At 44.4% G+C, this 17,634-nt stretch overlaps 3 protein-coding genes across 3 annotated transcripts; all 3 read left to right on the top strand.

Annotated features, from left to right (window-relative positions):
- Positions 1-4,688: 4,688 nt before the first annotated feature.
- LOC127774233 (uncharacterized) lies at positions 4,689-5,999 on the top strand. The gene is made up of 4 exons (XM_052300488.1): positions 4,689-4,720; positions 4,814-4,949; positions 5,071-5,285; positions 5,384-5,999. The coding sequence occupies exons 1-4, from the start codon at positions 4,689-4,691 to the stop codon at positions 5,691-5,693; spliced, it is 693 nt and encodes a 230-aa protein (XP_052156448.1). The 3' UTR covers positions 5,694-5,999.
- Positions 6,000-11,660: 5,661 nt separating this feature from the next.
- LOC127774907 (uncharacterized) lies at positions 11,661-13,347 on the top strand. Its single transcript, XM_052301196.1, has 3 exons — positions 11,661-11,920; positions 12,079-12,242; positions 12,730-13,347. The coding sequence occupies exons 1-3, from the start codon at positions 11,741-11,743 to the stop codon at positions 13,154-13,156; spliced, it is 771 nt and encodes a 256-aa protein (XP_052157156.1). The 5' UTR covers positions 11,661-11,740; the 3' UTR covers positions 13,157-13,347.
- A 1,564-nt stretch (positions 13,348-14,911) lies between these two features.
- On the top strand, positions 14,912-16,406 carry LOC127774234 (uncharacterized). Its single transcript, XM_052300489.1, has 4 exons — positions 14,912-14,938; positions 15,297-15,478; positions 15,616-15,798; positions 15,917-16,406. The coding sequence occupies exons 1-4, from the start codon at positions 14,912-14,914 to the stop codon at positions 16,404-16,406; spliced, it is 882 nt and encodes a 293-aa protein (XP_052156449.1).
- Positions 16,407-17,634: the final 1,228 nt, after the last annotated feature.

Consider the following 17,634-nt stretch of genomic DNA (forward strand, 5'->3'; position numbering starts at 1 on the left):
ATATTGCCGTAATGTTAGTACGGGCATATTACTAGTAGGATGTTGATGGGTCGATTTGGATCCCACCTAACGATTATGTTCGTACTCGGTTATGGATATTGGATACGAATTTGCATTAGAAACTAGGACGTGCACACTTTTAGACATTAGTATGGTATTCCGTTGGAATTTCTAGAATTTTCATTTGGGAAACCATCCCCTCTGGACGTCCGATGCAGACACAGGAGCTCCTCTACCTTTGGGCACGACACTCCAATGTGGTTGGCGGACATGATGTGTAACGAGGCCAGAATAGACGTGGGGAGCATCTAAAAATTTTGCCGTAAGTATTTTATGAAAAACTTTCAAATATAGCTGTAGTATAACTGAAAGTGTAATTACATTGTAATAACAATGCAACTACACTATAACTGCATCGTAACTACACTATTTTTACGATATAATTTGTATAAAACTTCTATTCAACTATGGTTTGGTTGGATAGCACCGAGATCTTAAGCGTGATATACGTGAAAATTTATTTCTAGCAATTTTTTTCTTCATGCGTAAATCTGGAGGTGATCCGATGGTCACAAATGTGAAAGTTTTTGGAGCAAAAAACTTGGAGAAGTTATCTAGCAATTCTGTAGACATGGGGTGACAAGACAAAAGCGAGAGGAGGACCGGACCGGGATAGAGAGAGGCTAGAGGCTTCGAGTGCACCCATGACTGAGGGTGTTTTTGAGACAAGAGAAAAATGGAAATTGAGAATATAAGCAAAACGGGTGTGCTTGAGAGAATGAAAAATGAAGATTAAAAAGTTACGCAAAACGAGGTAAACCGTTAGCATATAATTAGTGAAAAAAAAAGTACCATTTAGCAATTCAAAAAATATGTGCGCGAAGGACGATGTATTTTTTCTTCCAATGTTTTAGGATAGAACACAACCTTAGAAATCAGAATGGGAAGCCTAGTTCCCGTGGATCCGACCAATTGAGTAGAGGAAAAAAGTGAATCCGGTCACAATAGTAGAGTAAGAAAGTGAACCATGGGCTATTCACTGGTGAACGCGTAGAACATTTTATTGTTTTGTTCTATCTCGTGGCACTTTATATTATACAGGTGTGTTATCCCGTTGATCAGATGGTACACATGATAAGTTACACGTACTACGGTTCTTTTATCTTGCATATAGTGGTTTTTGTATATTATAATTATTTGATATCGAGTTTCTTCCAATTCTCTAGCATTTAGTTTTATCATCGGATTTGTTCTCTTCGCACCACTACATGCATTGTACTTCTGATGACGGTTGATGCTGCGTATAGTATAGTTTGTCGTACCGTAATTTCTTCGAACTCGCGCCTCCCTGAGCAGAAAAACTGAAATCATGCACGCACATGTTGGAAGTTTGTCAGCACCTGTGGCGTCGGCCACACGTATACCGCACGGCGTGACAATGCCAAACTGTGGAGACGATGCGGTGCGATGTATGGGGGGCATGTACACTGAAATCGGCGTTTGGCCGGTCGATTAGAGCAGGGGAGAGGAGAGGAGATGGATGGAGGTGCTCCCCGTCCCAGTCGACGCCGACCCGCAGGGGATCAGAGCGCGACGCGTGCATGCCGTTCGACCGAACAAATATGCGAACGTATACGTACGTAGCAGTAGGCAGGCAGGATCTTAGAGGCAGGGGAGCCGGGAGCATGCAGCCGGAAGGTCCCTGTCACGGACGCTGTACGTCCACTTCACACCATGGGAAATTGGGAATGGCTGGACGTTTGATCGTTCAGTTTCGAAGCATAAACAGGTCGTGGATGGCTGGGTGCAGTGCAGTGGGAATTGGGAACAGCATGCGTAGTGGGAATTGGGAACAGCTGAATCGATAGGTCTGTAACTGGGAAATCTCTGTCGCCTGGTGGAGTGACTGTGGGCCTTGGCCCATGCGGAGTGATGGGCGAGGCCGTGCAGGGACAGGTAGCCCGGGCGAAATTTGGGGCCAGTTATTAGAGCGAGTACAATAAGCCTAGTCAGCTGGCGGCAAAATCATCCACGTCATTGAAATCTTCCGTGGAAGAGAGAGAGGAGAGGAGAGAGAGCCAAGCGGGCGCTTATTTAAGCGCTAACGCTAACACAATAAACGATGCTCTATCACCTGCTTGCATTGAACCAAAGGTGCAAGATTATCTGTGGACCCACGTTACAAAGACTGAATGGGTTAGGAATTGAGTAAGCTGATGGCATGCATCATTAAATCAAAGTATAAAGAAAGCATAGGCAGTCGTGTAGAGAAAAATGATGAACAAGCTATTGTATACATCTATCTTTGTGGTTAACTCTAATAGTCGATGTGTATATTTTTGCAGCCAACTACCGGCTATATTATTAGACCTGCTCTTAGATGGACCTCAAGTACCCAATAACTTTTTTAGTGAGAGTTGAGAGTTTGAGACCACACCTGCAAGTTGCAGCTTGCAGGATCGAGCGATCATCCCTTAATTAGGGCCTCTTTAACAGCACCTCAAAATCCGACTTTTCATTCTTCAAATACCAATTTAGACAGCTTGTCAAAAAGTTAAAGATTTAAATTTATCTTTCACTCCAATAACCTCTCTATTACCTTCTCCAATCTGATACTAGATCCCACATGTCAATCTCTACCCTTCTTCTTCCCCTCTCTCTAACACCACATCTCTTTCCTTTCCCCACCCACCCGACAGATAAGGAGGTGGTGGTGGCTACTGCTCGTGGCGAGATGGGGAGCCAGTGTTCGGCGGCGCCGTTTGGCGTGACAAATCCGTGATGGCAGCGGCTCGCGCAGCGAATCCTCGACCGCGACAGTGGCTACTAGCGCATCCAACTTCTTCTTCTTCATCCGGGCAGATATGACGTTGGCGACGATAACTACAACATCGGATGGCGACCCTGACGAGGTCTGGCGATAGACGACGATGACGATAGCCGTAACGATTGGCATATGGGCCCCTCCAATCCGCCCACGGCCATCATGCTCAAGGCCACTACTTGCTCCGTCGTTGCTCCTTACTCCTCCATTAGCACCGTCACTGCCACCGTCGGTGTCGCTGCTTGTTGGTGGGCAGCCTGTGAAGAGAGCAGGAAGGGGAGGAATTGGAAGGAGGGATGGGAGAGGTGGTGGGACCCACCTTTAGCCAGTGGAGGAGGCTAGCTACATTTAGGCTGCGTTCATTATCCTTTGTTCCCAACACAAACAATGTGCACGAAAAACGGAGTGGTCCAACAGCTATTTTTTTCAAAAATGGATCAATATGAATTTTTAAGTAACTTTCGTATAGAAACTTTTTTTTAAAAAAAAAACTACACCGTTTAACAGTTTGGGAAGTGTGCGTGCAGAAAACGAGGCGGAGGGAGCTGGAACCAGCTAGAACGAAGCTTTAGGCTGCGTTCTTTCAAAGGAGATTTGGGAGAGATTGAGGAGATTGTGACTCGTTTTCCGTGCGCACGCTTCCCAAACTACTAGACGGTGCGTTTTTTTAATAAAATTTCTATAGGAAACTTGCTTTAAAAAATCATATTAGTCTATTTTTGAAATTTAAAATAGTTAATACTCAATTAATCATGTGCTAATGGCTCACCTCGTTTTGCGTATCTTACCAATCTTCTCTATCTCCCCTTTCTCAAACTCAGCCTTAGTCATCCAAATGAGTGGTTTTGCTATCCGGATGGAGAGTGTACTGAAGCTATTTCTTTTTTTTTCGTGTTAGTCAAATTTTAGCTTAGAGAGTTAAATAGACATTTTCGTTGGAGATGCTCTTACCTATTCATTGTGAAAATAATACGAAAAAGAAATGCACTTATGCTTGTAAAAATACCTTGGTCAAATCATGCGCGGTTCACACTTCACACGCTCTTGCAAGTGATTTGCAAATGCTCGTGATCGTGCAGGCATGTGGTGCAGCGAGGTGACTTTGGATTCCTTCAAACGTACAGCCAACATCTCTTGCATATGTACAACAATCAGCTGCCAGCGGGGCAGGAATAGGATCTGTGGTTTATCCCCCATGAGCTATGATAGCTGCATGTCCAACGAGAAGAGAGTCAAATTAAATCTCCTAGTCTGCCAGACATATTCACGACCTATCTTAATTAATATTCCATCTATTTCAAAATCAAAATATTGTAAACTATTTTTGAATTACACATAGCTTAATACTATGAAATTTAAACATATACTGGTTCAAATTCGTAGTATTTGGTTGTCTAATCCAAATAGTAAATTACTACTCCAGTGAAAATATATTACTGCAACCTAGTACCGGATCAAGCACATCCTAGTATTATGAATATGAACAGGATTAAACATATCCTAGTATTATGAATATGAACAAGAGTAACCATGAACAAACTCCTATCCAAATTCAAAGTAGTAAGATTTATGTCCAGATTCGTAGCACTAGAATATGCTCAATTCAATACTAGTTACTATTTTGGGATGGAGAGAAAGTAGCTATCTATATCAATTATATTAATTATTTAGCCTCAACGAACATGGCACCTTGCACGTACGTTCAGCTGTAAATGTTCTTTGCTGATTGCTAACCAGAAGAGAAGAAACCCTGGCAGCTCGATGGCAATACCTTGATTCCTTAAACAAAGACGCATGCAACTGCCAGTCCCTGCTAACATGCCCATGGTAAAAACGGACATTTGGAAACGGAGGCGCGCCGAACATGCCCAGAACATGCATCATGTCCCTCATCCTGTTCGTTGACTTCAACCATGTGCCGATCGAACCGTGTAGTTGGTCTATCTCTATATAAGCTCACACAAATCTGATCTGTCACCACGGATAAAGATCGGACAGAGAGGTGGGAAGGATAAGGATTTCCGGGAAAATGGACAAGACGGTGATCGTCGTCTCCGCCGTCGTCGGGTCCCTGGGGTTGCTGAGCGCCATTCTGGGATTCGCCGCCGAGAGCACAAAGATCACTGTAAGCACATTGCCGATCTCTCTCCTGGCCCCTGAAGCGTACGTTCTTGCTTCATTGGAATCGATGCGCCGTGGCGCATATACGTGGCCAACAACTGACAGTTGAACGATCGATTTTGCAGATTTCGGACGTGCGGGTTTCCGGCGACGAGTGCCTGTACCCGCAGAACCCCTCGCTAAGGCTGGGGCTCTGCGCCGCCGTATTGCTGCTTCTGGCGCAGGTCACCGTGTCCGCCATCGGCGGCTGCGGCTGCTGCTGCGGCAACGGCAAGCCCCGCGGCATCCCGTCCTCCAAGACCAACCGGGTCGTCGGCATCGTCTTCGCCGTTGCCTCATGGTGAGCAAATTAAGCACGCAGCGACGACTGCTTTCATGCGCAACCTCGGTGTGGTCTCACGACAAGTGTCGCGTGCGTGCGTGCGTGCGTGCGTACAGGATAGCGGCGGTGATCGCCGTAGTGCTGTTCGTGGAGGGGGCGGCGTGGAACGCCAACGTGGCGAGGGACACCGCGCCGGTGTGCTACTTCCTCAAGGACGGCGTCTTCGCGGCCGCGGCCGTGCTGGCCCTCGCCGCCACGGCGCTCGGTGTCGCCTCCTACGTCATGCTCCGCAGGCAGCTGCCCGACGACGACGACGACGCACCGGCGGGCGCGGTCGCGTCCTGGAGGCAGCCGCTGCTGCACTCCGGGATCGCGATGGGCCACCCGCAGTTCCCGCCGCATCCTCAATGGCATTCGCAGGTTTAGCACGGTGATCAACCGCGGATGAATCGGAACAGCCTACGCGTGAAGTCAAACCAGAGAGTTCAATCTGAATCGAGCTGGATGCGGCTAGAGAACTACTGATTCATACTCGACTGCGGGTCCATCGACTTAGTCGAGTCAAACATAAACAGTAGTAGTAGAAATCCAGTAGTCGATCATTTTCCATCTTGAACTTTGCTTGATGTATCAATTACTCTGCAATCACATGTCCACACCCTAAGCAAACAAGATTGTGAATAATATCGTAGAAATTAAAGGGATCCTAATGGAGAGGTTTGATAATTTGAAGTAAGGCAGGCGGGTCAGCCCAACACACTTTTGGGCCAAGCTATAGATGGTGAAAATCTATACTTCATAGACTCATAGTGGACTTCTATTCTCAGGCCTCGGGCCATGGCCATGGCTTAGGTGGCTCAAGGCCTCGGTCCGTCTCTGATAGGTCCCAATTTGCGAAGCGTTTTAAAATTTTTTTAGTAGGAACGAAATCATTATGATGTAACCTATTCATCCCTCCAAGTTAGTAATTGTGCATTTTTATATTTTGATGTGACAATATAAAAACAATATAAATTGCTCGAAATGATAATAATTAATGACACTCAAAAGATTGCTGAATCGACGGAGCTGCATGGAGACTTACATTGATCGTGGAACTCCAACTTTGGGGGTCTGAATTTCACTTTGCCACTAAACAAACTAAGTATAATCGCCACTAGTTCAAAAAGAAAACTTTGACACATCGACCACCTCCAAATTACCGCACAAGCTCTGCTACTATGTGTTACCATCAGCATTTTTAATAAAATTATAATGAGACCATACCTCAAACCAAATAGGTCAAGGGCCCAAGGTGTAGGACCAAAAGGCCACTTCACTGCCCCTGTATTCTTTGCTGCGTTCGGCAGCATGATATTGTGAGATAGCTTGTTTCGTTTTCCACACGCATGCTTTCCGAACAACTAAACGGTGTGTTTTTTTTATAAAAGTTTTCTATATAAAAGTTGCTTTAAAAATCATATTAATTCATTTTTAAAGTTTAAAATAGTTTGTATTGTTAAGATACTAGCCCAACTCAACAGGCTAGCTAAGAGCTCACTCCAATCTTGAGTTCACCCCTAATTCGAGTGCATGCGCTATTATATTAAGTTGCGTACGTGCCGCGGGAAATTCGGACTCTGATCCAAAAAAAAATGCTCTGAGCTTTTAACTTGTGCCTCAAACTTTTATTTCAAAATCACAAACTTTCATCTTAAAATCACATAACCTTCAATCCAAAAATTTAAACTTTCATCTACAAATCACAAAACATCTAATTATTCGAGATCTGAAACTTTATTCTCAAAATCACAAAACTTTCAATTAAAACATAAAACTTTTATTTTAAAAATCACAAAACTTCAACCAAGAAAAATAAAATAATTGTCATCTACATACTCAACCTTAGACGTCTCCACGATTCCTCCTCCCTCTTTTAAGTTGGCCTCAGTTATCACTGCATTCCTGGTTGTGGTACCCAGCCACCAACCAAGGCTGTATCCAGTGGCGAAGCTAATTTATGTTATGGGGGTTCCTGGGCACCCGGTTGTAAAAGGAAATTTAGTGCTTAATACCCCTTCGTAATCATATGTGCACCCCCCTCAGCCAAGTTTGGTGTACCCCCACGCTAGAAATCAGGCCATTGAAGCACGAACGGCCTACAACCACAACCTCAGTAGGAGCCCAATTCAGTCCTACTTGCCGCATCACCGTGAGGACGTACGCACACGCACGCCTCTTCTTGTTTTTTTTTCTTTCTGGCGACTCGCTCTTCCTCTTTTTCCCTACCAACGCCGACGCCTCTTGCCGCCAATGTCACAATTAATCCTGGATGAATAATCGACGCCTTAGCAAGATGAAAGGATGTCACCGAGGATGGGCATAGGGAATTCTTTTTTTTAGAAGAGAAGGTTTTTTTTACCCAACCTTTATATGTCTTATATCCAACCGGATATATAGAGCCTAAATTAGGAATTTAGCCTATCAAATAAGGAACTTACTCTGAAATAACCCAATCTGAAATTCGCTACTACGGAGATTTAAACTCAGGACCTTGGTGTGCTACTCACGTCACTGCAACCACTAGGCTATAGGGCACAGGAAATTCCTTGCCTCCTCTATCTTTTGTTCTTTTTACTAATTCTTTACCAGTCAATCAATTCATTGGAAGAGCTCCTTCACCGTGAGATATAAGTTTTCAATTACGTGATAATAGCTCTCTTTTTTTTTCGGATCGAATGGTTATGGTTAGTGCAGTTTTTATCTATGCTTCTTTGTTAGTGCACTCCACTGTTATCGCTGATGATAACAACGCGAAAAAACATTATAATTTACTATAATATTGCTTTAAAATATATACATGCTACTATATAGTGGTGCACCCCCTCCATTCTTCTCTAGCTCCGTCCCTGGCTGTATCGCTTCTTCCTGCATGCGGAGGTCACATAGTCTGCGCCTGCATCATCGCGTTCATGCGGAGGTCGCGGCGTCATCCCTGATCAGCGTCGCCCCGTGTCCTTGCAACTTCACCGGTCTTTCTCGATCTCTGCCCAGTTGTTTGCCTCCCCTTCTGCGGAAATGGCGCCATAGCTCGTCGGCTACTTGCCCTTTCTTGTCTGGTGCTGCTTGTCTCGTCATCTATGGAGAAGACGATGTTGTAGTTTGCCGGCTGCCTATCCTTAGCGCTACTCTCACCGCCATTAACCCGGGGTGCGGGGATCCGGTGAGGGCAAGGACGGGAATTGTTTTGCACCCGATCTATGCTGAGGGGGCAGGGACGGGCACATGGGTGCTCTTTCCCAACTTAGCCCGGACTTGTCTTGTTGCCACACCTAGATAAGGTTGAGGAGCTAGGGTGTGGTGGTGCCACATGGCTAGATAAACACGGTAGATGGACATGGAGGAGCTAAGGGTTACAGGACCACATCAAGAGTGGAGAGGGATGGAAAATAGTCGGGGACGGAGACTGGGACAATGACCGTGGCTAGGCATTGGTGATGAAGCTAATGGATGGGCGAGGGCGAGCCCCTTTATGGCTAGATCTGTCAGCTAACAATAGAATCATAAGTGTGGGGGCACATTGAGAAGTCAAATAAGAATGAGAGACGAGCCATGGAAACTAGAAGATAACGAGAACCTTCGATCTCTTTGGACCATATCCATAAAATAAAATTCATGCGTCTAACGTTGCGTTGTTCTTATGGACCGAGTATGTGCCCCTACACAGCTACACCAAATACAAATATAATTTTGAGTAAGAGTCATATGAAGATTTAAAATTTTAATAGTGTGGGAAGTTCTGAAATTTCTTAGTTTTAGACATTCACCTATTTATTTTTTGGTGATAATTCAGCGGTGTGCCTTCGGCCCAAGACTCCAAGAGGACGGAAGGCGGAACTACCCCAGAGAATCCGGAGACAGTTTTAGCCCAATCAGACCTCAGAAGGTGGGCCTCAGTAGTCAGTAACGAGTTTTCACAAACGACCAGCTGACGCTCGCGGTCGCGCTGCGCTGGTGCGGTGGTGCCTGGTGCACCTCCTCTTTGGCGCACGGCACAATCTCGATTCTCGAGCCCTCCCCCCGCGCGCGCGTATAGCTCGCGGCGCACGGGCGGTCGGGTCTTCACGCAGCCGCGGGCGAAATGAGCCGCGCAAAATCGTGGCACTCCGCGCGCTTCTCTGAACTGCCGCCGGCGCGGCCACTACTACGCGCGCGGGGGTCAGCCTATTCCAAAATCCAAAGTCGTCGCTAAAAGAGTCGTTTTTTTCCTCCAAACCATGCGTGGTGCAACAGCGATATGGACTCGATCTACTGCCCCGATGGACCTTAGCTTAACACGGCTAGTTCTGGTCAATGCCGAGGTACAACGCAACGGAGAGGCTCGCAGCCTGCATGATCTGGCTACCAATGGGTTTTTTTCTCCCAAAATTAGTTGGTGGTGGCCATTATAGTGGCCGTTGACACAACAGAGTATATCAGAAGCGCGCCGTAACAAGTAGAATACGGGGCATTGTCAAATGTGTACACGGTCTTAAAATTATAAAGGACAACTAGATAGAAGAAGCAGAAGCTATGTGCGCCAGCTGCAGCGCAACTGTGTCTAAAGAAACTCCTTTCCCTGTATATATAAAACAAGAGCAAACAGAATGTATTAAGCTTGAAACAGAAAACTGGGTCAACTCGATCATATGCACAATCCTGATATTAATTAACAATGCTTGTGATCATGGGGAGCCATGTGAGTGCCGTGGGTTACTTTGGACTTGGTCCATGTAGTATATATTTTTAAGTTTGACAATGAGGATAAGTTATAAATATTACTAAGTTGTACATACCAGGCGCTACATAGTTTAACCTAATTATCTAAAAAAACATAGTTTAACCTAAAGTCTATGATAACGTAAGTGAATTGTTCGTTTTCCTCGTCAGTTTAAACTTTGGCAAATTTCACCCCTAAAACATCGTGGCTATGTAATTTTAGCTATTCAACACAAGAAAAATCAAGCTTTAGAAAAGACACTCACATTACGCCGCCTAGAACCAGTTTTTTCTTGGGGTGTGAGGGAGGGTTAATTTCTCCGGTTTGATGAGTTCGGGTGTAAAATATCTAGTATTAGAGTTTCAGTTAGTAATTTGGATTGTTGCAAAACTTTAAGTGTGTAATTTAGACTATTCTTAATAGATAATAGTTAATAAGATAGCGTATGTTTCTCTTGTAGTGGACTTTATATTTAAACTAAATTATATAGTTAATGTATTGTTCAGAAGTTTTGCAATTTTCATTTCATATCAGATCATATATTCTATATTTTACCACCTGGTGATGTTGCTTTTTACTCCATTGTTTCGCTTTGACTTTTTTCAATCAAACTTTTTAGGTTTGACCAAGTTTATAAAAAAATTAGCAACATTTACAATACCAAATAAGTTTCGTTAAATGTGATATTGAATATATTTTGATAATATGTTTGTTTTGTATTAAAAGTATTGCTATATTTCTCTATAACTTAGCCAAATTTAAAAATCAAAATCAACTTATAATTTGTGCCCCATAAGATGATGTTTTGTGCTATGGAATTAGTGGAGGACCAAGAGAAACCTTGCTTAATTTGTTTTTCAGTTGTCCTTTCAGTAAGAGGTGTGCTGAGAGCGTTTGGGTATCAGGTGGAATACTAATTAGAAATTTGCCAAATGGTGGTGTTGGCTAGAAACCATTTAAGGATAAAAAGTTTCTTGGAGATTATGCGCTTTGCTTGTTGGCACATTTGGAAGCAGTGAAATGGCCATGATTTTGACAACATTCAACCATATTTTTAATAGGTGGTTTGTTGCTTTTAAGAATGAAATTCTTCTACATGTTTGAAAAATGAGGGATACTCTTAGCACTTCCATTCTTAGCTAGTTACAAGGTTTGTAATTTTTGAGGACTTTGTTTTTCTTTTTTTGTTCTTTCTCTGTGCATATCTTTCTGCTCTTAATATATAACTACTGAATAAAGCCCTGGTAGTATTTTCAATTAAAAAAAAGGAACATAATAGTGAACTAATTGCATGCATGGTTTGATACTTTGATGCAGTCAGTGAACATAATTTTGAAAGCGAGGCTCTGACCTAAAGAAGCCATCGAACCAAATTTTGTAGAATAGAAAAAAAATTGGTAGAAATTAAAAGGGGGAACAAAATATGTGTGGTGGAATTAAACAAACTGTGAACCCCCAAGACCTTGCATATGTACAGGGAATAGTTAATGAACCAGTCATGGACACATTAATTACTTACGCCAACATGGACACAACCACAACAACGTTTATGCATCGTGCAGCATGGTTGTGTCATTATATTACGAGCTCCTCCCGTATATTCCCGTTGGTAGTGTGGCATAAATATGTGCCACTCGAACTGCGTCGGAGTGTGTGATCTAGCTCGCGAGACCTGTACATAAATACACGCACGACGCCAACATTGTCTCAGCCGGGAAGAGACCAAGAGTCCGATATGGGGAAGAAAGCGGAGACGGCCGCCGGCTCCGGCGCCGGCACCAGCGCCGGGCGTGAAGAACCGATCGTTGTCGCGATTAAAATGGACAAGACGACGATCATCGTGTCGTCGGTGGTTGGTTCCCTGGGCGTGCTCAGCGCCATCCTGGGGTTCGCTGCCGAGGCGGCAAAGTTCACTGTAAGCATGCATGCATGCACTCATCTTATCATCTCTCTCTCTCTCTCTCTCTCTCTCGCTTCTTCTTGTTCTTTTGTTGAACTGTGATGATGATCTTGTTTCTGAGTAGATCTTAATCATCAACGAACATAATGACATTTTGTTATGTGTCTTTGCAGGATTGTGCATCGTCGCTCGGGTTGGCGATCGCAGCGACCATCTTCCTGATGATGGCGCAGGTCACCGTTGCGGCCGTCGGCGGCTGCTGCGGGTGCTGCAAGTCCCGTGCCGTCCCGTCCGAGACCAAGCGGATCGTCGGCGTCGTGTGCGCCTCGATCTCATGGTGAGTTCATCACCATTCTCATCGATACGATATCATGAGCTCACGGCATTCATGCGCACGTACAACAAACGATAGATCATCGCAGACTAGCAGATTTTCTACACCTAAATATCATGGCACCCATTATTCACATACGACACAAATAGTTATAGAAAAAATTAAAAAAATTAGTAACATATCAATTGTGATGATATAAGTATATAGACAAACATGCAAGATTAAATTTGATCTACAACTAGAGAAATAAAAATAATAAAATCAGACAGTAAATAGTACCCGTATAGTGCAGATAAAATTTGTTATTTTTGTTTCTTCATATGTCAATCGAATTTAGACTTGCATGTTTGTATATTGTCTTATATTATCAAATTCCATCTTATCGAATTTTATAAATTTTTTATATAACTGTTTAAATTACATGTATGGCACCAAGGTGTAGAAAATACTTTCTCGTTATTTACACCCTCTCGCTGCGTCTTCCGTGCAGGGTGGCGGCGGTGATCGCGTTTGCGTTGTTCGTGGACGGATCAATCGGCGCGGCGGTGGCGTGCGTCGGCCTGGTCGGCGAGTTCGCGGGCGCGGGCGTGCTGGTCCTCGTCGCCACGGGCCTCGGGATCACCTCGTTTATCATGCTCCGTATGCATCCGCAGGCCGGCGAGGCGGCGGCAGGCCGGGCGGCCCCGCGGGATTACGACGACGACGAACCCACGCCGATCGGGACGCCGATAGACATCCACGGATTCCGGCCGCCGATGCCTCCTAACCCTCAGGTGCCTGAGCCGTTGCCGAACTATCCACCGCCACCGTACTCCCCTGCTCCTGCTCCTGCTCCGGCTCCGGCTGAGGGAAACGGCAACCAATTAGCACCCGACCAGCAGCTCGCGCCTCATCCACAAGGTCATGCGCAGGTGTAGGCGTGTAGCTGTAACATCGTGCACGCATTTATCATCATCTGGTGTTGAACTGAATCGATTAAGGGCTAACGCGACAAATGCAATGCCCTTGATCATACGTGCTGCCGTGTTTTGCTTATTTTTTTATTGGTTTGATTTCAATGATTTGTGTACGTGACATTTATCTATGCACCGAACGTTACTGTTCACCATTTTTTTTTCCGAGGACTGTTCACCCTTTCAAGCAAGGAGATTAGTTTGAGTTTTATTGGAGTTCCACGATTTTTTCAGATTCATGCCAGGACGTACAACTTATTGATGTGAAGTATATGTAAATGCAATAAACTTGTTCACTATTATTCCCTCTGTTTCATGTTGTACTCTAGATAGTGTGATTTTTTTTCTAGTCAAATCTATTTACGTTTTACCAAATGTATAGACAAATTAGTAATATTTATAACAGTAAATTTGTTTAATTAAATATAAACAAATATATTTGACAATATATTTGTTTTATATTGAAAATATATTTGTTTTAAAAAACTTAGTCAAACGTAAAAAAGTTTGACTAGAAAAAAATAAAAGCGATTTATAACATAAAACAAAACAGAGGGAGTAATTTATAAAAGAAAAAGCAACATTATGGTGAAAAAAAAATATCTGCATGGGCTTTCATCCCCATGCTGAGGCCATGATGACGAGAACATCACTTCATCAGATACGAATGTAACTCTATAAGTTCCAATGACAAGTCCAAGTGCAGTTCGGCCTCCGGAGGCAGTGCTGATTTTGAACGGATCTAATGTTTTCATGTCAACTCCGATTTGGATGATCTTGGGTTTGTTGGAAAGCTTATCTCGTCACCTTTCAAACGCATCATGTCTCATATCAAAATTCATTCCGAGTTAATAGAAAACGTCAAAACAAGACAGTATTGTATCTGAAACCGACCTTGAGCCTTAGGCTTTGTAATGGAGTAAACTCATCTAAGAAGTGACTCTCTCCACCTCCACGAACTAGCACCTATCTCTAACTTTATTTTTCTCTATAAATAGATTTGTACAACCTAAAAAAAAATTGGGTTTTGTTCAGTTAAATTTTTTCCAGGTGTCATTCACCTTCCCTCTAAGCCTCGCTCAATTATTCGGCGACTATAGATTCAGAGCCCCCAATAGTTGATATGTTGATTGGCGTGATCGATTATATCTATCACTTCAATCACAACTATTTTTTTTATGCCATTGCATCCTACTTTATTCTTGCAATGTTCTCTCGTTTGCATTGCAGAGATCATCAACCGCACGTCATGGTTATTGGTATGCCATCGTTTGTGGTTTAGCGATTGCATGGGTGTCCTATACTTATTTTGATTAGTAGCCACGTCGAAAACGTTATACTCGATCAAAGTAAAAGTTATCTCCTCCTTAGAAGATCAGGTCAAAAGAGAGAGAGAGCACGCCATCACATGACCTAGGGTGCCCGGGGTCAGGGTTCTCTTTGTGCCCGTGCGCTACATTTCTAGTTAATAAAAAGTCAGAATGCAGGGTAGATATATAAAACGTAGAATAAAAAACGATCCATTGAGTTATGTAGAAATCACGCTGACCATGCCCATATCACACATCGCTGTTTTTACGAGTTGCTCCTGTTGGCCGTAGCATAAACCGTGTGCCCATTGAACTGTGTCAGCGTGTGACCGAGCTCTCGTGAGACCTCTCTATATATAAACACGAGACGCAATCTTGTATCAGCCGCGAAGAGAAATAAGAGTCCGATATGGTTAAGATCGAGGGAGCGTATCCTGTACACACAGGCCCTCACATGTACATACCGTGTACACCAACTAAAAATTATCACAAAAAATTCTAGGAAAATTCATACATATACTTTCAATAGTATTACATCTACGTGCAAAGTCGCATCTTCAAATTCATTCTACATAGAGAATAACAAAAAAGATAAAATTCTGACAAAATTGCAACCTTAAAACTGTCAGATTTTTTGTTTTTTTTGTTACGGCTAAAATATAATGAATTTGACGTTAAGATTTTAACCCTAGGTGTAATACAATTGAAAGTATGTGTATGATTTTTTCTAGATTTTTTGGTGACATTTTTTAGTTGGTGTGCACGTGTGTACACGTGAGGGCCTGTGTGCATAGGATATATTGCCTAAGATCGAAGCGCCCGCCGCCGCCGGCCTGGAAGAACCGGCCGCCGTCCTCGCGATTAAAATGGACAAGACGACGATCATCGTGTCCGCGGTGGTTGGGTCCCTTGGGTTGCTCAGCGCCATCCTGGGATTCGCCGCCGAGGGTGCGAAGCGCACCAAGGCAAGTTCTTGCTAACACTAGCTACATATTATCTAGACTCTAGTGGTATATATATGTTTACTGCTTTTTTTTTTTTGAACTTGATGACTACTGCCTTAGTGATTATATATGTGTTTAATTTCCAGCGTTGCGAACTGGACCTGTACGACTTGTACTACTCGTCGAACTCATCGTCAGCAGCGGTCGGGCTGGGTGTCTGCGGGGCCATCTTGCTGGTGATAACACAGGTCACCGTGGCTGCCATCGGCGGCTGCTGCGGGTGCTGCAAGTCCCGCGCCATCCCGTCCGAGACCAAGCGGATCGTCGGCGTCGTCTGCGCCGTCTTCTCCTGGTGAGTCGTCGCGCCCCGCGCGCGTACGTGCATGCTCTGATCGACAGATTGCGCGCGGTGTTGTGATGCCACGACTCACGAACGTACGCTGGTTGCGTACGTACGTACGTGCGTGCAGGATAACGGCGGTGATCGCGTTCGTGTTGTTCATGGACGGCGCGATCGTGGAGTCCAACTGCGTCCTCGTCAGGGGCGGCTTCTTTGCTTCCGCGGGCGTGCTGACCCTCATCACCACGGCCCTCGGGATGACATCCTACTTCATGCTCCGCGCACAGCCGGACGAGCCCGCAGCGCCGGCGGCGCGGCGGCCGCCAGGTCCGGCGGGCGGCGATGAACCCACGCCGATCGTCGGGGTCCCGACGGCGGTCCCGGCCGGGTTCCCGCCACCAGTGTCGTCGCCTAATCCTCTGCTGGTGCCTGTACCTGCTGCTCAAGCGCCGCCGAACCAGCAGTTTGCTCATCCGGCTACCAGCCAGGCGCCGCCGCACGCGCGGTTCGCTGATGCAGCTGTTCCTGCTCCTGCTCCTGCTGCTGCTCAAGGCTATGGATCGCAGGCGTCTAACCAGCAGCACTTCCCGGCTAATCCTCGAGGGCGTTCAGAGGTGTAACACCGACTTCACACTGCGATCATCCCGTGTGTTGGCTTAGAATCAAGGGACTAGCCGGCTAGTGTACTGTTCGTGAAGTTTGTATTTGTGCTTTTCTGTGTATGTGTGTGTGTGTGTGTGTGTGTGTGTGATGCATGCACGTGCTTGCTTTCTGATGTTTGGAAAGTGGCCCTTGATTTTAATTTAAATAATCAATAATTATGCATTCAAGAACTACGGACGGTTGTGATTTGCTGAAGGACTACCTAAAATGGTTCAGCAAGTTTTTTATGGGAATACTTTCACATTTAGCTATAGTGTATATAGTGTAATTGAATTGTAATTATTATTTTTTTAATGAACCAGCTAGCACAAGACAATACTAATTTCATTGTATAGAGTAGGAGTAAAAGTCACAAAGGAGTCTGGAAAAGAAAAATGACTTAAAAGTGTTTTGAAGGAATTAGGGTAACATTTTTGAGGGTCTTTTCCCTTCCACGCGCGTCTAAGTTTTCCCTTCCTCCTTTATCTTAGCAACAAGAAGCCGTTGGGAGCTCTCTGTGGTGGAGAACTTGTTAGTTTGTTTCTTTTCAAATCTCCCAGGACGTTAGTAGCATAAAAGATCACGTCCCAAGTTTGGGTAGCCCTTTTCGTGTGGCAATTGCCCCCCGCCATTTTCGATCATGTTCATCGCCTCCCATGACCTTGGTATTAGTTGTTTCGCATGCAATTTAAGTTGTAGGCATGCCCTAGATTTTTTATATCTATAATCCGCTAGTAGATGGAAAGAAGTTTCAAACGCGTGACAACAAAGTAGGTAGTATGTGTTGTAAGGTCATTCCCTTGTTACTAAATGTAACTACATTGTAACTGTATAGTAATTGTGTTATAACTAATATGTAACTAAGTATAAAATCAACTAGAGAAACCACATCTGGTTGGTTGGCTAGCCCCCACGCGCCCCTCGCATGAAGTGGCAGGTTGCGCATGGCACAAAAAATTCTTCCCCACCCCTTGCATGAATCTCCATGCAATTTGATGGACTACAAATTGAAAATTTTGGGAGGAAAAAACTGTCAAAGGTTATCTAGCAAATCTGTTTTTGTTTTTAAGTTGCACAGAAGAAACACACCACTATGCATGTTGTACTCTAGTGCCTCCTTTAGTAACACTTACTCTCTCTGTACCAAAAAAAAAAAGTCAATCTAAGAGTGGTCACATCCCTTCTTAGGTTGATTTTTTTTTTTTG

The sequence above is a fragment of the Oryza glaberrima genome, chromosome 5, assembly GCF_000147395.1.
Source record: "Oryza glaberrima chromosome 5, OglaRS2, whole genome shotgun sequence".
Lineage (NCBI taxonomy): Eukaryota > Viridiplantae > Streptophyta > Magnoliopsida > Poales > Poaceae > Oryza > Oryza glaberrima.